At 43.8% G+C, this 20945-nt stretch overlaps 1 protein-coding gene across 1 annotated transcript in view; it reads right to left on the bottom strand.

The window, feature by feature from the left end:
- The window catches only part of cntln (centlein, centrosomal protein), an 84538-nt gene that overhangs the window by 27104 nt on the left and 36489 nt on the right, over positions 1-20945 (bottom strand). The window contains exons 13-19 of the mRNA XM_054604853.1: positions 20702-20818; positions 13814-13914; positions 10650-10747; positions 9166-9695; positions 6037-6118; positions 4147-4228; positions 3507-3781 (exon numbers count right to left, since the gene is read on the bottom strand). Of these exons, the coding sequence (XP_054460828.1) occupies positions 3507-3781; positions 4147-4228; positions 6037-6118; positions 9166-9695; positions 10650-10747; positions 13814-13914; positions 20702-20818 (1285 nt within the window). The remainder of the gene's footprint in view (positions 1-3506; positions 3782-4146; positions 4229-6036; positions 6119-9165; positions 9696-10649; positions 10748-13813; positions 13915-20701; positions 20819-20945) is intronic.

The raw sequence follows: 20945 nt of genomic DNA, 5'->3' as shown, positions 1-20945 counted from the left end.
TGACACCTTTTAATAGAATCCCTCTTGTTTTAGGTTTCCTCTGCTCTGTTGAAGACGCACATGCCAAACCCCCGAGGGAGGGTGGGAGAGAAAGAAGTAGGAGTGATAGAGCGGGAGAGAGGAAGGAGTGGAGAAGGAAAAAGTGCGGCTATGGCTGCAGTAGCAGTGGTGCACGAATTAAGAACGGCATTGATGACAGTTCCTGTAAGACAGGCTTTGATTTCACGGGGCATTTTCAGCCCTGGTGAGAGATGACACTGACATGGGCTGATTTACTGCTGGTCCATTAGGGCTGGAAAAGAAGACACCTCTCTCTTTCTATCTGAGCAGTGGTTTCACTGTTAGCTTTCCGAGTAATACTCAATCAGTAGCAGGATAAATAACAACAGACTGCTGTAATAGCCACACATATACACATGTGAAAATCCCAGGGAATTTGTCAACATAAACCAACCAAGAAAGACACTAGTGTAATGTCTTACTCAATGAGATCCTCAAACTGTTTTTATTCATCCTGTTGGCCACAATTTTAATGTGATTTGTTGTGCAAATATAATTAAAATTTAAATAATTTCTGGATCTTTTTAAATTCAGTCGGTTGTGTCTGTTGCTACCCACTAATCCTGTGATAATCCCAGCCCCTTACATGTTAGAGGAGGGTACTACACTCGGCGAGTAAAGAGATAACGCTGCTAAATTATGAGGCAATGTCACAGTAAACTGCAAAGTGAGGTAAACGGGGGAAGTAATGAATGAGTGAGGCGGATAATCCAAGCAACAAAATGATCCTGTATTTGGATGATACGCGTGACGAGCACATTTCGTCAAGAGATAGACTTGGTTCGAAAAAGGAAGGCATGTTTCACCTGTCACCTGAGTTTTTTAAGCTTCTTATGCCACCTTAAGGGATAATTCCAGTTTATTACAGCTTGGGTCTTAATTTTGTAGTTTTTCGCCATTATTTCTATCAGTAGTTATAATAAGTAGTTGCCATATTCCCAGATCTCAAAGTTAATATTTGGGATCCAGGAATATGGCACATTAATAAATGTCAGACGTGGCAAGAAACACATCTGTTCATACAATCTGATGAACGGTAAGGTTCTTTTTACAGTCACCTCCAGGTTAGACAAATTTATTTTTGAAAAGAGAAAACTATGGTGGACATTGCAAACATCAATCACAGTTCACAGACTGACTTTATATATGAACTTTGACCTACAGTACTTGCCGTAGTCATGAGTGCAAGTTTCCCTGAGCAATGAGGGATCATTACTGACACTGCAGAGGCACTCACTTTAAGTTTTACCTCCAAATAAAGTGGTCTAGATAATCTGGCTAAAACTGCTGGTTTGTTTACAACCAGTATGATTGTCTGACTGTTTGTATCATTTGCCACATTGGCCTTTGCTGCAGAGATATTTTCATGATCAATAGATCTCAGCAATGTCATCATAATCAAACTGAGTAATAATTAACAGGAATCATCATTTGTGATTAATATTCTGCACTGGTTACATTCTGTTGCTGATTAAGACATCTGTCAGCATACCGTTGTGCTGGGGACTTGGCGATAAAAGTTTCACCATGCTGTTGAACACATGTTCCCCTTAGGCTGCGACATGGAGAGCTGAGTGCAGCATTACAAAGCCCATCACAACCCTCCAACGCAGTCCTATTCCTCTCTCACGTTAGAGATTTGAGAGCAGCAAAATGTCGTTTAAATAGCAGCTATTAAATGCAGCTATTAAGGCGGTTAGAAACTCAAAATCCAAACTCATACAAAGTCCCCAGAGGGAAGGTGAATAAAAATAGGAGCAAGCTTTATAATTAAAAGGAGGTAAGGAAGGAAGCAACAAGGCAGAGACAGAAAGGCTGAAACCTCAGGGAGACCTCATCAGTTGGGCCGATAAATGTGTGACAGACTTTGAAATATGTTTTTTTAAATGTAGACTAGATCAGAGAATTTATTTTTTTCTGGCAAGTATTCTACACATCATAAAAACTCCAAATACCCACAACCTTTATTCTTGCTGGTGATAGGGTTGGAAAAAGTGGGGCACAACGTTGCAGTCCCAGTAAACAGCTGATTTTGCGACAAGCGCAAAGAAGATGTTTCTGTCGAGTTTGAATGAAGTGTGTTTTTTACGATGCTCTGACACTAGAACAAAACGTGTAATTAATCTGGTTTCAGCTTTTTTTCCTGCTCCAAACTTATTATAACGGCCTTAAAAAAAATCCACTATTGGTCGATCTCTAGCAGCAACAAAAAAAAGTTTTCTGAGAAACTGCCATGCTACTTCTCACATGATGGCCCCTGTGGAGGCTGTCCTAAGCCAATTACAAGAAGAGAGTTTTAGTTAGAAAGTTGGCAAGGACCGCCTGGAACAAGCCCAAAGTCCATCACCTCTTGCCCTTTCCAGAGAGGGCAACAAGACATGGCTTTGGCCAGTCAGTCGGCTCCAACTTTCTCTGGTATAGTGGCATTAATACTGCAGGAGGGAAGAGGAAACAAACAGGAAGACAACAATTCCCTCTCTGTCCACTCATTCACGGTGTGTGTGTGTGTGTGTGTGTGTCAGTGTGTGTGTGTGTGTGCATACTCGTGTGGCTTTACTGCTGTGTCTGAGTCTAAGGTCTCGTTGGGCCTTAGCAATCAGATGCCTGGGTGGGAGCACAAGGGCCACTTCCTAGGTAGCAGCACTATGAGGGCTGGACTCTGACCTGTGTGTGTGTGTGTAAAAGTCTAATATACTGCATCTGTACTATTCACCCAGTAAACATACGGATAAACAGACACATGCGCCTAATCAGGCGCCCAGTGGGCCCTCGCTGGCTGCTGCTATGTCTGAATTCACCAAAAGAAGTCTCCTGCCTGTCCGATTAACGACTGTACCTAGTGTCTAGGTGTTAGTGTGTGTATTTGTGTGTCTGTGTACAGTATGTGTGAGTACATATGTTGGTTTGTACAAGGAAACCCTGGCAGGCAAGGTACTGTTTAGGGCCAAAGTGCTTGGTGTTTTATTTATAGTCTATACCAAGTCTAAGAGTTTCCTACCTGGAGGCAGATACTAAATAACTAAATGAGTGTGTGGCAGTGGTCACCGAGTGTGTGTGTGTCTGCACACTGAGGTGCCTGTTCTTGGAGAAATGTAACTGCTAGTGACACAGATTGTTGTGGAGGACAGGCTTGTTGAAACATTCAGCCAGACGAGACAACAGCAGAGTCGGAGAGAGGAAAAAAAGAGAGAGAGACAGAGAGGGAGTTTCTCGTCCTCGCTTCTGCTCCGCGGTGCTGACCTCCACTGACAAGGGTAGGCCTGTCAGCCGCACTTATTAAGCATGATAAGGGCAAAGGACCCGCTACTGCTGCAGTCAGTCCTCAGCAAATACAAAAGAACCAAAAAAAGACAAAGAAAGTAAAATCAGAAAAGTCCCATTGCTTATACCCGGCTTTCTGATTTTAATAATTTCCCAGTTTGTTTTTTTTCCCCCTCCCAAGTTACCTGTGTGATCTGCTCGCTGCTGCAGAGTTTCTCAGTGAGGGAGTTGAGTCGCGCCGTGATCTCCTCATTGGCCCTTCGCAGCTCTCGGGCAGAAAGCAAAGCGTCTTTCCTGGCACTTCGCAGTATGTCAATGTGACGCTGTAGGGACTCTACGCGCTGCTGCAGAGAAGAGGAGGAGGAGCAGTGCTGGGTCTTCATTAGCATCCTCTTCTTCCTCCTCCACCTCCTTTCCTCTCCTCTCGTCCCTCGGTCCCAGGGCTCATGCTGTTCGTATTCTAACAGGAGGAAGTACACGCAGGCACCTCAGAGTTGACGAGTGCACGGAACAAATCCCTATTTAGAAAGCTACTGGTGGGAGTAAACAGGCTTATGTAAAAGTGTCTCTGTGTATGCACAAGTGGAAACTGTGATATATTTAACTACTTGAATGATTAACATTTGCCATTTATAACCAATTCAGGAGTGTCAAGTTCTGAAAACAAACTATAAAAAAAAGCAAAACAAAGCTTGTTAACTTCTTAAATACTTGTTTCCGATCGACAGCATGTACATACATCGAGTGTTCTTCCTGCTTAGATTAATAGTCGATTAGATTTTTCTAGTTTTGCATGGGTGTGAAAAAGAAAAAAACTCTTGCTACCTTGGGCCAGAACATCGGGTTGTTTTCTGTTGGATTTTGCTGCCGGTGCCGCTTTGTTTGAGATCAGTGAACACCTGTAGGACTGAGAGAACAGAAAAAAAAAAAAAAAAAAAGAGTCAGAGACGGGGATGGAAAGCAGCTGTTAGATGTAACACAACCGGTTGACATGTTGTGCTTCCTGAAAAACACAGCTCATAATGACACCGTGATCACAGGCTGTGCTCAGTTTAACGCGACAAGACAAATCACCCTGCGCTCTTAATAATTCACCTGGGCGCGTTCCACCGGCTTCAACGCAAACGCTCCTCACCGCGGATATTACTTCTGACAGACGCTTGCAAATACCGCCTTTGTTCAATCACTGCGGACAAGCCGTGATTCACCCTTACAGTATGACGTGATGTGTGTGTGTGTGTGTGTGTGTGTAGTCATTTGCACGCATAAGTGTGTATGTGTGTGTATATGTGTGACACCTCCCAAATGCACCATCGTTTGTAGTGACATCAAAGAAGGCACCCCCTCCATCACCACCACACCAACCCCCCTCCCCTCCGTCTTCCTCTCTGCCGGTTTCCTTTGTATAAAGGCTCAGGTAGGAGTTGATCAGTGCCAGGTTTGATCTCACAGTGCCTTGCACAGAGAGTAGTCGGAGGATGAACCCCTTTGGTTTGTGACATAGCGTGTCGTGAGGGGCCGGGGCTGTCACAGCGATGAGCCCGGGAGGAGCTGATGGGCACATTTAGCGGATCTGGAGCGGTTAAACTTAAGGGGATCTGAGAGAGAGGGTCCTGACAGATCCCCGGCTACATGTACAACAACAACTCTCTCTCTCTCTCAGTCTCCACCTTCCACCTAGCTCCCCTCCTCTTGAAAACAGAAGGCGAGGGAGACAGAATATCCTTAAAGTCCCCCTTTCTTTACCCACTTCTTCTCTCTTCTTGACCAAAATATCTCTCTGGGGTTTGGAGCTGCCATGTCCTGCCATGAATTGGTTTGATATGGACAAGAGAAAGGGTCCAGGCCTGCTGATTTTAATGGTTTGGAGAGGAGATGGAAAAAAAAAAGAGCACCGACAACCACACATGGGCAAGACCTTGTGACTGCAAGAGCAAAGGGAGTCGAGGTAGTTACAGGAACACTCATCCATATGCGTGTTCTCTATAGCTGTATTACCTTTGTGGTTAAAAATGTGCAATTTAGTAGGCTTATAAGATGTAAAATGTAAAGTTGCAAGAACATGAATTAAAAACACACTCTTCACTATCGCAAAAAAAATACTACATCTGCTCTCCAGTTCCTTTCCTACAACTCTAACAGTCATCCTTTCAGAATAAATGAGAGGATATTTTAGTAAATAGTACATTACTTAAATTACTGTAGAAGGCACAATAAAACATCAAAAAGACTTTGTAGCTGCAAATAACTGGGAAACATTTTAACTTAAATTAAATCAAGTTCTACTTGTAATTTTGTTTGGTAAGGTACGTCGACAGATTCTGTCTTAATAAATAAAGTTTACTTGAAATATGCTGAATATTACATTGTAAACACATTTTAAATTGTTGTATTATAGATTTAGGATCAAACAGTACAATTTTTTAAACTGTACTGATACAGCGTATTCTTCAATAACTGAGTGATGGTTAAGAATCAGTGTAGCGATTCAGAAATTGTTCTTTATGATAGTCTTACATCACTGAAATAATAGCGCTCAATTAAAACAAGCCTGTCATACCTGGAACAAAAGCTGAATGTGCTCTAAAGATATTCATAGGCTGGCCATTCACATAAATCCTACTAAAATGGTACTGTTACAGAAGTACTCTGCGTGGGAATATACACATGACATGACTGTAGAAGTGTATTATTCATTCCTTTTTTCTGACAAACCTTTTTGTCAGAGCGTTGTCTGTAAGACATTCTCCCAGCGTTCTCGCCGTTGAGACTGTCCTCATACTCCTCACCGCTGTCACTGTAGAGAAAAGGGAGAAGGGTTATTACAGGCCCGAAGTTGAACCCACAACCGTGCCTCTTAGAGTACCACCACTGGATAAAAATCCAATTTACCTTTTATGGTTGATTTAGTTGACATCAAGCAAAAATATGTGTATTCCCCCCCCCACCAGCCTTCCAACAGAAAATCAATGTCCCATCCAATTTCTGAGCTGGAAGTGTACATGTGGGTGTAAATTAAGTGAAAAGCTGCAGTGTCTGGTGCTGATGGTGAATGCATCAACATGTATGAGAGCGGCTGTGGCCTTCATTAGCCCTCTGTGTGTGACAGACGTGTGTGAGAGGCACGGCTGAGCGGATCCAAGCAAAGTTGCATCTGATGGACACACGGCATGGGCTTCCTGGGACACACATACACACCCGCTGACACACACACGGGTTTTATTGACAGTGACCTTTGACGTGAAGGTGGAAGCCAGTGACATTTACGCTGGCGGGTTTATTAAGGTGGGGCCTGGGAGAAGCAGCGGAGGTAAAGACCACGGAGAGAGGATCTAGCTGGAACATGACAGGGCTGTGGGGCTAGTTAGGGTTAAACCTGATCTGGAAGGGGGCACAGGGACTTGCTGAGGATCACTAATCACCATCACCAAGACCAGGGTTACAGGCATGTGAGGAGAAATGCTACCTGCCTCATACTGGTGAGGCAGCTAAACCGGTCTGACTTCAATTTTGCCTCGTGAATACAAGTCTGAAGTCATCTCACTAATCATTTTGAAAATACTTTTCTACTAATTACGCATCACATGAATATTCAAATTGATAGATACTACTGAGAGCATAATACTATCAGACAACAGGAGTTACGGTAGCTGCACCCAGAGCCCACCAAATTTTCCTGGATGTGTTAATACAAACAATACAGTTTAAGGATGTTCTGCTGGCATGTTATGGCGATACTTCAGGGGGGTTGTATGAAACACATGTTTGTTTATTTAAAGCCTGGATCCAAAATTGTGCGGGTCAAATCATGAGCGATGACGAAAGGTTCTTTGGGACACATGGGGGGTGTGATGTGTATGAAAACGAAGTGAATCATATGCCTCGACAGTCACCAGAGATCTGGTGACTGTCGAGGCATATGAATATCGATGTGAGATTTTGGAGCGATGCTCATTAAAACACCAAATGAACATCTTTTGCAAGTATGGCATACACATCTTTCAGTTAAGGTCCAGCAACTTGAAAAATCTAAAAGAAGACACACTGAACCTGTTCTGACGCTCAGTGGTGGCCCATCACCTTGTGAAAGACACTATATGTTGGTTTTTCCTTGTGAATCCCCAAAAATGTCACCCATCTGTAAGTGTATTCCAGAGATCATTTGAACACAATCATGAACACACAGTATACATTCCTACTAAACAAAACAATTCATTATGTTTCTGAGCAATACTCCTCCTGCCCCCCTGCTCTCTTTCTGCCCTTCACTCTAACAGAACCGCTGATCGGCTCAAAATGGTCAGCTGCCTCTAGCATCTCAAAACTTGAGAGAGGGAGCCAGAGGCAGCGTTAAAAAGGAAGGGGGAAAAAAACAAAGACTTGTCAGTAGCCTTAACGAGTCTGACATCTTTATACGGCACTATTTAGGCCAAACCTCCTTAGGCAGATATACTGTATTTCCGGGAGCGCCTAGCAGGCATATTGCTGAAGAGGACCGCTGCGAGATAAGAGACGCAGAGGGCTTTACAGTAACAAATCAGCTGACAGGTGCCTTAAATAAGACAACATCTCAGTTTAGACCCCTTCTTCACAAATCCACTTAGATCCACCTCTCAGGTAAAGCCTATATTAGACTGCTGCTTATTAGCCACATGGAGAGGCATTAGGAAAGCAGGGCATAGCTACAGCCGGTCCCTGTTAAACGGCCTCATGTGGATTGAGACGGGGTGGATTACAGCCTGATGAATTAGTTGGTGAAGAAATGGGGAGTTGGTAGGATCGAGCAAAAAAGAGAGAGGGGATACAGAGAGGCATAAGAGGAGAGAGAGTGAAGGGGAAATAAATACCAGCGATAGCTCTGAGTGTTTGAAATCAAATCATTCCGACCATCACTCAATAAATGTTGGCTCAGTGGCTTTTTTGCATAAAACATACATGAAATAATTACTGTCGATGGTTCTTAATTTAGAGGGTGTTAAACAGCTTGTAGACATCTGGTACTGAGCCGAGTAGGGTCATTCAAAATTTATCCAACTAAATTAACGGGAGATGAGGAAAGGGGAGGGGTGGGTGAGAAGGGAAGGAAGTGTGTGCGTGTGTGTGCGTGTGTGTGTGTGTGTGTGTGTGTTGGGAGGGGTTTACCGGGCTGGTTGGAGGAAATAAGAGTAGCGCGCACACACATTTGTGAATTGACATGCTACAGGATACCCAACACGACTAGACGCAGGGTGGGGTTACCTTCCATACATGTATGGTTGTGTGTGTGCGGGTGGAGGGTGGAGGGGCTTGGTACTTGCAGGGGGATCCTTAGCGCTGTCAAGGGGGGGTTAGTGAATATGCAAAGGACCAGTAAATTAAATCAAACTGCCAAACTGTCAATTTCGAGGTAGCGTGACTAGTGCATGAGAATGGCATCACTGGAAGGTATCGGGCTTTGGCGGCCCCCTTATCCCTGGGCTTTCCTGGCAACGGTTCAACTTTGTGTGGAGAGGTGGCTAATTTTGCATGCAAATTTCAGTCAATAAGCTCCAAGCAAGGCGTCCCAGGATATTTCAAAGGATCTGACAGTGGTTCCCCCCAACCCCACCCCCCTCCTCTCTCCTCTTCTCTATCATTCTTGCTCGCATTCTTCTTTTGGCTCCTGAATACCAACTAGACAGAAGATGGAATTCAATCACCCATTTGCCTACACTTTGCATATGCACGTTGTCCCCTCGATGCTGCGTGTCGTCCCCCCCCCCCACAATTCAGCCGGCCCACCCCGCTCCACCTCCTACCTACCTAAAAATAATGAGGAGGGTTGCCTGTGAGAATCAGTGCGTCTGTGTGTGCGTGTATCATTACCTATCGACGCTCATATCCTCCCACTCGTCCTTAGTGGGACTGGGGCTGCGGCCTTGCCAGCTGATGGCTTGATTGGGGCTGACTGTTCGGTGGCTGCGCTGGTGTAACGGCCCTCTGAGCCGAGTTGTTTTGAATTTGACCTTGCAGCTAATATTGCTTGGGATCCCGCCCGCCTGCGCTGGTGCCGCTGCACGATTCCTGTAGAAGTCCCTGGCTGCCCTGAGGATCCCCAGATCCTGTCTCAACTTCAGCAGCTGATGATGAAGCTTGGTAGCCTCTTTCCGAGAGGCAGCCAGCCGGCCTTCTAGAGCCGTGATCTCGCCGCGGTGCCGCTCCCCCTGGGCCAGGGCCTGGGCCCGGGCCGCCTCTTCACGGACAGCTTCCTGGGTTTGCAGATGATCCAGGGAGGCTTGCAGTCTGCGGCAGTTGTGGGCCAAGTCTTCCTTGGCCTCAAGTAGCCGCTCTCTCTCTTCCCTCAGCCCCTCGGTCTCCTCCTCCAGGGACACCATCCTCCGCTCCAGCTGTTCTATCTGAAAGGAGTCAGAGATATTGGGCCTCAGTGGTACAACATAGTTTTTTATCATGCATATCTGTTGTTTTTACCATAAATACTAAAACTTGTGAGCATGCTGCTCTTGGAATGCAAAGTCGTGAGTTCGCCCTGTTGTTGTTATCAGGATACTGTATGTTATCTACTGTTATGTTATCTACATTTCAATCAGAGGCCAGTTTCTAAATTTGAGCTGTGTGCGGTAGCATGCACACAGTGGTTTCCCTCCCCAGACATTTTCTCAAAGCAGTATGTGCCAATGCATAAACGCTGTGTGTACGGCTGAACCAATGAGGGGTGTAACACCCTCCTCTGGAGCCTGGCAAGGCTACGGACATCTGACTGGCACCCCCAGTACTCTGATCACCCTCATCAACCAGGAGCACTTAGTCTATTTGTTAGATCTTTGGTGGAGACTGTTTAAGAGAACAGTGCATGCCTGCTGGGTTTGTGCCTCCGGGCAATTTTTCCCTTTTATTTGGTTCGCCCTCTGCCTGCTGGTGAAGCCTGGTACCTCTCAGACAAAATTAGATGGCTATCCCCACTCTTGATGATTCACTGCCATGAAGGTAGAAGGGGGGCAACATACAAATTCATGCAAGCAGGGGCTTTGAAAAGCACAAACATGTGCAACCGAGGAACAGCTCCAATTCAACATTTATGTTAAATTACGTACGGTTTTTCTGGGATAACTTAATAAAATGTTCTCTGCTCCACCCCTACAGTTATTATTTGTGGTCATTTGTAGAATGTTTTTAACTGTGAGAAAAACAAAACTACTTCCAAGATAGAGACACAGAGTGAGAACACTTTGGAAACGTGCTTGATAGAAAAAAAAGACATTTCCTTAGACGCATTGTGCTTAGTTACGGCTCTGTCGGGTTTCTTTCATTGGCAATGACAAAGAACACTTAGTGATGGCATAGTGCTGTACCTTTTTAAATGACTGTTCCATTCGCTCCGAAGAAACAGAAAGCTTTTTCGGTGTGCTGCTTTTGACCTGGTGCTCCTCCAGCACTTTGTGAAGCAATTCTGCAAAAGGGAACAAAGCTCGTTATTGTGACATGATGTGTCAAACTCAGGCTGCTCAATCAATAGAATGATAATAAAGAGGGTACATTAAATCAATTAGCATTACTAAGGTCTAATTTCCTTCCTAAAGCCCAGTTTCTTTTTTTTTCTTCTTTTGTCAATCAAATCAGAAGGAATGCAGGATCACTGTTGCTTTCTTCATAGGGACTTGAAATGTCTGCACTGCTGAAACCCACCACCTGTTTCTAAAACCTTATCAAATAGCCCTTTTTCCTCCTGATTAACAGAAAGGGGTTTTTATTTAGTAGTCCACGCAGAAATAGGAAAACAGTGTTCAAAAGCACACACTGGTGCATGCTATGTGCAACCTCTCTCGAGGGATCTTAAACAAACGAAGAGAAGTGCTTGAATCCCTCGTGAACACACAGCCCCGGGCTGCACTGCTTTGTAGTCCAGTATGTTTCCCCAACGGACAGCTAATCTCAGAAGACTAACATGCTGCTTTATTCTGGGAACTTCAATAGTGGCCTTGGCAAACATATGATTTAGTCTTTATGATAACAACAGAATGAATGCAGGAGTCAAAGTGCTTGGGGATTTGATGCACACATATTCATGCGCGCATAAACAATCCAACAAGCCTCGGTGTCATTGTTTGACAGTACGAACCTGCACAAGTATCGTATCTGCTCACCTAGATGTAAAGGGCAACATAATACAATATAAAACTTTCTGCTTTTTATTCTTTCCTGTTAAACAATTTATGACGGAACGACCAAAATAATTTGTACAATGAGGCGGGGAGCTTTAAAAATTCAGGACCTTGACTTTTCAGGTCAGTTGATCTTTTGGAGAGCGAGATGGCAAGAGAGGCCTTGGAAGGGAGAGTAACAGGAGTGAGGGCTACATTGTGAGGAGCTGCTGCTCCCTTGCTTTGCATTTGACGCTTTGCCCAGGGAAGTTTGTTACTTTGAATTAGCTGGCTCTTTTGTCTTCCCAGCGTGTCAAATCCAATCAGACAGAGCACCAAATAGGACAGGAGGGCTGCCGTGTTCGCTGGGTACATAACCAGGTTGGGAGACAATTATCCAGCTCCAGTGCTGGTGGCTTGGGAGTTGGCACCTCAGCACCACCTTGATAAGAAGACGTGGTGGCTCCCTAGTCACCCGCTGTTGGAGGAGGTCCCGGCACTGCGGCATACATTAACGTCCCTCCCACGTCTCCTCACGGGCTGCAGCACAAACGCCCCGGTTCCTTTCATCTGCTGCCTTTCGTTAGTGTGATCCCGGCGCAAGCGTTTCAACCCTCCACCCCTTTGATCGGGTCACAGAGGTTCCTCTGGAGCTAATGTTTTAGCCATTCACAATTTCTTTTGTTAATAATGTTGAGTTTACTTCCTATTGACTCTAAAGATATTGGTTTTAGTCCAGAAGTAAATATTGCAAATGATATCCACCAGAATAAAGCCATCATTTCAGTACAAATTAAGAAACACAGCTGATATTTATCAGTATTTACACAGTGTATGGTAGGATAATCTTCTCCAAAATCATTATGGCAACTATATAAAACTAAAATCAACTGGCAGTGCCTCCATGACTTAACACATTTTTATATCACAATCTTTGTTTTGTCGTTGTTGTAAATGGGTTTGGTATTGTGCCAAGATGCATTTTTTATACAGAAAGAACTTCAATATTATTGGTAATACAATAAAACCAGCAGTACTGGAGAGCATATTGCATAAAGCCACTCTCTGGCATGGATATTGTTAATGTTTGGAATTTTTACCTGATAGAAACTGGGAAAAAAATATTTGTACATGACAAAAGACACATATTGTCAGCTTTTTGTGTAACATTTATATTCAGTGATTATTTGTCTGACAAGATGTGAAACTAAGCATGTCCTTAAGAAAGGGCTTATTTCCTAGTGTTCCTGACTAGACTGTCAATCAGAGAGGATCCACTATTTTAATTAGTGCCATCCTTTAAATCACAAGCTCGCATCTCACAATCACTGGTTGTGTAGAAAATTAAAGTGATCTCGGACAGATTTGTTATTGAACTAGTTAATTAAGGCCAACGGTTGCGGTGGTCAACATCCGACAAAAGGGTTGCAGATTGGATTAAAAGTGATGGGCTTTTCAACATCGGGAATGACAAGTTGAACACCACTTGATCTCTCAATCAATTTGCAAGGAGTTGATCAAGTCTTAATTGAGTTGTCGTATTAATTCCACTGGGAGTTGTCTTATTAATTCTGCTCACTAATAGACATGGCCCAGCGGTAAAAGGATGGCTTGAAGGTGCCGTCATTTAATCATTTATGGGCGATACAGCCAGTGACTTTCTTTAATCTTTGTACTTTAAACCTGTGGCAAGGGCCTTGGCATTGTGGAGAACAATACAATAAACTAATACAAGAATAAAAAGTAAATAAATAAATAAATAGAAAAAAGGCTGAAGACAAAAAGTGACTTTAAAGTGGCCCTATTATGCTTTTCCACTTTTTCCCTCTTCTTTAGTATGTTATATATATTTTTGTACATGTAAAAAGTCGGTAGAGTGTAAAACCTATCCACGCCTAAAAGGAGTTACCCTCCCCCTCAGATGCTCCTGAGCTGCCTGGAACGGCTCGATTGAATTATCTCCTTCACTTCCGTAACATTATGACCTAATAATGTTACAGAAGTGACGCAAAACTCCTTCCGGCTAGTTTGGCCCTCAAACAACAAAAAAGAGAAACGGAGCTGAAGCTCCGGAGGAAAAGATTTTTTAGATGTGAAACGTTGAACCAATCACAACAAAGCACACTAGCTGACCAATCAGAGCAGACTTTGCTTTCTGGAGGGAGGAGCAAGCGCTACAACGGAGCGTTTCAGAGAGAGGGTGAGAAGAGGGGCTGCAGGACAGCCAGGATGAGAAAAACAAGGCGGATTATGAGCATTAACACATGTAAACATGTTGTAAGTGTAACTTGAGATGAAAATATGCACCCGGAAATAGCATAATAGGGCACTTTTTTTAAGTCCCTAGAAAATGTATAAAGAAAAACTGGGTTCACCTTGGTGTTCATTAGCAAGACACAAGTGGAGCTCCTTCACTGTGGTCCGGTCCATAGCAGCCTGGACTCGCAGCATGTCCAGCTCCTCTTCTACGCCGGCTCTGCAGTCACACACAAAAATGGCATAACAAATTTTGAAATAGATAAATATGAAACCACCACCAACGCAAGCCAAGCAGTGTATAACGAGTTTCTTTCTGGATTCCACTGTGGACTCCTTTATTATAGAAACTTTTATTACACATTTTAACCTGAATCTTATGCACTGGCTTTCTCTACCCAACAGAAAAGACGACATTGTTAAGAAATCAACTAATTAAAATGCTTTTTTAATTCATCTGGAAATCAAAGTGACAAGCAACATGAAACGCCAAGGTAGGAAAGTACAGTGTGTGTCTGTGTGTGTGCGCGTGTGTGTGTATGTATCATAACAGACAAACAGACTGGAAAGTGTGCCCAATTACCTCTCTGCAATTAGCTTGATTCCTGCTAAAGGCTAATTATGTGGAGCCATGCTCGAGACTCTGCACTTTCAAGTTATTATTAGGACCCCAACTGAAGTCTACTGAGGATACACACAAGCCCGCTGAGACAACCACACCTGAAACACACACCTAATTTCCCTCCCCTCTGCTCCACAGCGTCAGAGAGAAACACTGGAAACAAGCTCCTGCTACTGGTGGCATTCTTCCCTCGGTTAACCTTATTACAACAGTAGGTCTTCCTTCTGGCTGACTTCTTACGGCATGCAGCGAGTGCAGCATGTGCGATACACACTGAGGTGTGTTTGAGGAGTAACAGGGCAGTTGTGGTTGTGGTAAACGACGATGGCAATTAACTGACACGAGACACCTGTTTCCAACCAGTCTAATTTTGCGAGGTCAACCAAGAGATTTTTCCAGACGTATACCATGAAAATGACTTGGGGAAAAAGTTATCGCCATAGCACAGGGAAGAAAATTAATTATCTTTTTAGCCCACACAGTCCAGTAGAGGCCTGGTCTAATGGCTGACCGCAGCTTAAATAAGTACACAAATGACTCTCCCTGAGGCGGGGGCGGGGGGGGAGCAGATGGATATGTGTCGCTCCTCTATAGATTTTCCTCCAGAAATGAACTCAGGTCGATGAGGCACCGGCACTGCCTTATGTGTTCAGGCTGTTAATGGGACAAATGAGCTGAAATATGCAGTATGCCAGAGGAGCCGGTTCCATCTCATGTTTCTGTTTTATGCCTTTTTCGGATGCTGATGGTATTGACGCTAAACCAAAGTTCATATGCAAAACATAAAATTTTGTTGAAGGATAAGCATACTGTCTTGGATGGAGAAGGGATTAAATTACAGATGGAGCTCATTGGTCAGAGGCCTCCGGTTTCACATCATAACAATTTGGAGATGGAAGACTATTGCATCCTTATTCAGTAGCATTCAGTTGTTGCAGTGTGTGCACCAGTCTGGGAATTAGCAGTGCTTGGGATGGATGCCGCAAGAGCAATAATACAAAATTTGGTGACTTATCATCAATATCTGCCAAGGTTATTTAGGGAAAGTAAAAATAGATAGAAATCTAAAACAATTAATACATTTCAACTTTGATTTGTAGGGCAATTTGTATTTTTTAGAACTGTCATTATGTCACATTTGCTTTATTTTTGTAAAGTTCAATGATGTGAGTCACAATGTTACAATGTTAATAGTTTTGTTTTGTGTCAAAACAACAGATTCAAATTACAGGATCTCTTATTTTTATACACTCCTCACATGTTTCCTTGTGTGTGCATCATTTGATAAACAGATGCTTACTCTTTTCAACCTATTGGGGTCCTGATGATGGGAAAAGAGTAGCTTTGAGGATTTAAAAAAGACCAAACCTTTGCCCTTCGTTATACTACGCACTGTAACCTGCAATTTATCTGAAATGATACCATGTTTTTCTGTCGTATCCTCCCTGTCACAGAGGAGAAAAGGTTCTCTGCAGCAACACCTTCTATAGCATATGTCAAGTGTTTTTTTTTTGTTTTTTTTCAAATCTGAATACTAAATCAAATGAAGCTAGTCAGACAATTTTCAATTCCCTCTTAACTTGCTGCTTCACCTAAGGTAGAATAACACTCAGCAGGCATAAAAGCAAAAGACGTTTCTCTGCAAACTGCAAGAAAGCAAACTAAAGGCACCAGACAGGTGTTACGTTTGGTAATGATGTGGTCTGCAATGCAAGTCTGTCTCAAGCCGCTCTTTTAGGCCCCCGTTTTTGAAAACATTTTTCTCTCTCGTGCAGCACTAGAACTTTAGCCCTAAGCCATCCAATCCATGTCATTTGATCTCATCTCTACCTGTGTTGCACCTAACACAGCTTAGAGCGCAAACTGCCAGCCTCCATCCACAAGGGTGTACAACGCAACATCATCTGCGGCCATTGTGCTTTCACATGCCAGCATTCTCGCAGTTTCTTGCCCGGCACATAAAAATACACAGAAACAGCAGGGAATAGGGTGAGAAATAAAAAAAAATAAAAAAAAACCTCTGGCATTTTTATTGCTGGGGAAAGAATCTTGTTTTGGGGTGGGGGGTGGGGGGATTCCCCTCTGGTTAAACTCAGGCTAGAGGGCTCTTCATTCATGGAGGGAGAGTTTGGGTGGATGAGCCACCGCTCACAGCAGAAATGGTGACTGGTGGAGTTTACATGGCTCAGTGCTGTATTTCAGCTCTTGGCGGTGGAGCAGCAGCAACAGTGAGTCTCTAAGAGTTGGGCTCTATCTGCCACAGGCCACTGATATGAGAGGTAAATGGGGATTCATGTAATAACCACTGGTGGAAACAACCTAGGATGTCCACAATATACTCTGTTTATGAGGTGTGTTGATGCTGCGAGGGATCCTAATATGGAATAAAACAATATCATAATGGTGCATTTATTAAACACGAGGAACAACTAAACACCACTTCCACAGTCAATGACTATTCAAATATGAGCGGACATAGGCGCACTACATTCTGTAGTCGACTGTATGTGTGGATTTTGTATGTGAGGTTTGCTTCTTTGAAATAACTGTGTTCTTTGTGCTCTAATTTTATCTTGTTATGGGACTAGTTAAGAATTGATGGCACACTGAAACTGGAATCATAATTATGTTTTAAGTGTAATGCAAGTTTTTGGGGGTTTTTTTTTCCTCGCACAATAATTAATTTACCAAATAATTAATGAAGGAAAAAAAACCTTAGTTGTCTGATTAAAAAACATGCATAAAACATTATGTTTGTGTGTGTGTTTGTGTGAGCAAATGTGTCCCTCCTCCAACTAAGCCCTGGTCCGGGGGGGCAAAAGACTCTCATTACTTCTAATACCTTTTAGCAAATCAAGATGAAACGAAAAGAAATAGAGGAATATGAGGAACATCGGGGTAAACTTTATTAAACTTAATTAGTGTCAACGTCGCTTATCTGGGAGGTTCACGCTCGTAATGGTCACTCTCTGTAGAGGAGCTTCCACTGCCGCTGCAGTGCAAATGATCTCAAAGGCTTTTTCCCCAGTAATCGCTAACTAATTTGTGCTTTGATGTCGTCTGAGTATAGCATCTTAAGTCTGAGGGTGCACTGCATGTGTTTATTCTGTTTATGGTGCCTAAATAATCCCTGCCTCTTTTCACCAACAGACCTTTAACAACAATTAACAAGCACAGACATGGAGTGCCGCAGACACATGCATAATGAGGCAGATAAAATGATCCCACTGCAAATTTTTCTTGCCCACCCTGCCCGTAGTTGCTTGCCAGGTCTCTTCTACAATCAGAAAGAAATCTCAATTGAAAATCAGCCTTGGTGTCGACCTGTTTATTTGTTTGTGCCCTTTGACTTAATGCACTCCAGTGTGCATCTGAGGGATATAGTAAACTGATGAAATGTTGAAATAGAGGTCTTCATGTAATATTCTGTCAGTTGATAATCATATTACTATATAAAGGAGAGGCTATTTTAGTTGTGGGATTGTTTGCTGACGAAGTGATGAAAGCAACAGAGCAGTTCCATACTCTCAAGAACAGTTCAAATAAGGAGATGAAGTGTTTAGACAAATTTAACTTGGTTATAATCATTTCTTATCCACGTCAAGTTGTGAGTTCGTGAGGATGAATAACTGAATTATTTTCAACAGCTTTTCAAGTGACAGAAAGATGGTAAAAAAGGTCTCCAGAGTGTGACTATTTTGGCACATGCGGAAGAAAATTATGGATCTTTTTTTGTCAGGAATAATGGTGCAGTGCCCATTAGATCTTTGCCCGGCCCTGAGAGGTCCAGCTAGGACCCGATGGAGGTAACAGATCCACCACCCGACTCCCCTGTCCCTGGTTAAGATAACGACAATGTGTATGGGAGCTGAAAAAAGGGCAAGATGAAAAATTTGTGATGGTGCACCTAAATGAAAAGTTAGGCACAGCAGAGCAACTATGGTAAAAAGTTAGTCTGGAGCCATGCATGGAGTAGAGGTTCAACTTTTTCAGTAAGCTAAAGCAACAAAAAGGAGCTACGCTGTTTTAACGCCTGAGGTACAATGAGCATTCAGTAATCACATGTGGGTGTAATGCTCTGGTGTCCGTACACGTTTGATTATGTAGTCATGTCTTAGCCATGTCTTTTTCAAATTTACTGCCTAAATATTAAGCATATCTTAATGTTTAAAGAGATACCAACCCACAAAACACAACACAAGAAACCATCCTGCTGATAATTCTCTATATTTTCTTGTAAAAGGTTGTCAAACAATAAGCAGGTTGTTGCTTACTGCTTCCCCAAGTCATTTGGGATGAGCAACAGGGAGCCAGTTAATCAGCTAACAGAGCAGACAAACAGACCTGTCTCACCTACTTGCTCAGACTCTGACTCCAGTGCAGAGATTGGAGGGGGGGGGCCCGGGCTTCATAAACGTATCTCAACACTGTGGGGACCCACTGTGCAGGACTTATACCAGCTAACGGTCATTTGGGCCTCGAGATGGTGTTTTACAAGTGCTGTCTTTGGAGAAGGTGATCGGGAGCATCTGTGCACAATATCATGACAATAAGGAGAAGCGAATGCGATTAAACGGAGGCTCTCCTCTAAAGCCAGCCACTTGGCATTTAAAGCTTTATAAAGGGGCCTTTATTTGGCCCTAAATTCTTCAGCTGCCAGGAGTTAATTACCCATTAGTGGATCATTGCTAACACTTATCTAGCATAACCTTCACAAGCACAACCATTATAACACGATCAACGGAACAACAAGCTGCAACTGCTTTGCCCAATAGTGTCCTGGTAGTTATGCTTTCCCAAACTTTTGCTGTTGTTGCACTTTTGCCTTTCTCTGATTCCTCTCAATAGAAATTTGCATGGCATGGAAGTAAAGCCGTTTGGTAAAGCTGGTATGGTATGGAATAGAGATTGGGCCGTATGCTTCTGCTTAGTTTAACACACTGAGCTGTGTGCAGATGGGTGCCTTGGAACGGAGAGGTTTTTTTTTATTTTTTATATAAAGCCCAAGTTTAAAGACCCCAGCCAAGTTTACTTTGCATCAGCCACCCGGGTAAGGAGGAGGCCTGGGGGGTGGGAAGGGAGGAGATGAGGTGGAGCCGGTCAGGGGCATGAAGGGGATCAACACTAACCCCGGAGAACAGGCCAGTTACACAGCTAGGGATGAGGCTGTCCGCTCTCCGTCCCTCGTGGTTTCCCCCCTCACAGGTCAGATCCAAGGGGCCCTACGTGTTCACCGTAGTCTGCTCGACCCCCCCCCTTGCCCCACCCCGAGACCGTCCAGTGCTCAACTCTCCGCTCGGCTCCAGTCGTGGCCGGGCAGGCAGGCAGGCAGGCAGGCAGGCAGGCAGACGGACGGACATCCCTTAACAGGCAGCATCGGCGGCACTAGGGCTGCTAGCCTGTAATTAGCTCGGACAGCTCAGGCTTGGAGAGAGGCAGCCGGGCTATATCATAATGAGCTCAGCTGGGATTAGGAGGACAGGGCAGGGGGTGAGCAGAGGGGAAAGCAGTAGAAGGGGGGGGGGGGGGCAAGTACCAGAATTCTGGCCTCAGCCTACTGCAGCATTACAGAGGGGGCCGGAGGGAGGCAAACTGGGAAGACAAGTCGGAAGAGGGGAAGAGGAGGGTACAGAGGCATAGGATGGAGGAGGAAAGAGGTGAGGAGAGGTGAAGGCTAGGGGAGATGGGGAGAGGAAGACTGTGGCTTTAGGCCAAGCTTTGTGTAGCATCATAGAGGGTCAGTGTTAGTGGTACGGTTACAGGGGCTTCTCAAGATCAAACAAGACAATGACTACACTACACCCAGAGACGGACTACAACACAAAGACAGGAGGGAAGAAAGATGGACGGTAAAAAACTATGTAACAATGAAAGCAATTAAATAAAAAAAGCACCTATTGCAGAAAAGTCACACTGTGAGTAAAACATCAAACAAAGTATGTAAAGTATCTCATTGACACTCACGTAATAACACCTGCAACATGACTACAGTTTGGCATAAATGTTCCATTAAAAATGCAATTATTTCACAAAGACAACACCAGGGATTCTGATGATGTGATTCTTTTCCTTTTTTTTTTTTTTTTTTAATGCACTTTTATTTGTGAATTTTTTGGGCAGCCAATTTTACAAATGAGCACAGAGTCTAATGATCCTGCTTTGGCCCCTGCTGGTTGGTAATGATGTGAAGAGCGAGGTGGATGCCGCAAAGTTGGGAAGGGCACACCCCACAAACAAGTCCGGACAGTGGGAGTGCTTGTTGGTATGTGTGTACACGTGTGAGACACAGAAGGAAACAGTTTCTAAATGATGTATGCACAGTCAAACGTCCGGTGTTGGTATTATCTACGGTTCAGACACGCAGCTTTGACAACAGGTGACTTACTTTTCAATGGAGAGTTTCCTGGTGAGGTTTTTCAAGTAGGCCAGCTCATTCCACACCGCATCGCTGTTCTCTTGTCTCAGCTGCCGCGGCTCTGCACGCTGCATCCTTCCACCTGGCCTGGACACACATACACAATATATATAAGAAGACAAAAAGTAGTCACTGCCAAACTGTGTACAAAGTGTGTTTTTCAATACACAAGTGTAAATATGATTTGAGAGATGTTTGTAAGTTTACTGTTCAA

Source organism: Anoplopoma fimbria, chromosome 9 (assembly GCF_027596085.1).
Source record: "Anoplopoma fimbria isolate UVic2021 breed Golden Eagle Sablefish chromosome 9, Afim_UVic_2022, whole genome shotgun sequence".
Taxonomy (NCBI): Eukaryota; Metazoa; Chordata; class Actinopteri; order Perciformes; family Anoplopomatidae; genus Anoplopoma; species Anoplopoma fimbria.
Note: the sequence above shows the minus strand (reverse complement) of the source record. Positions and strands in the feature narration are given on the sequence as shown.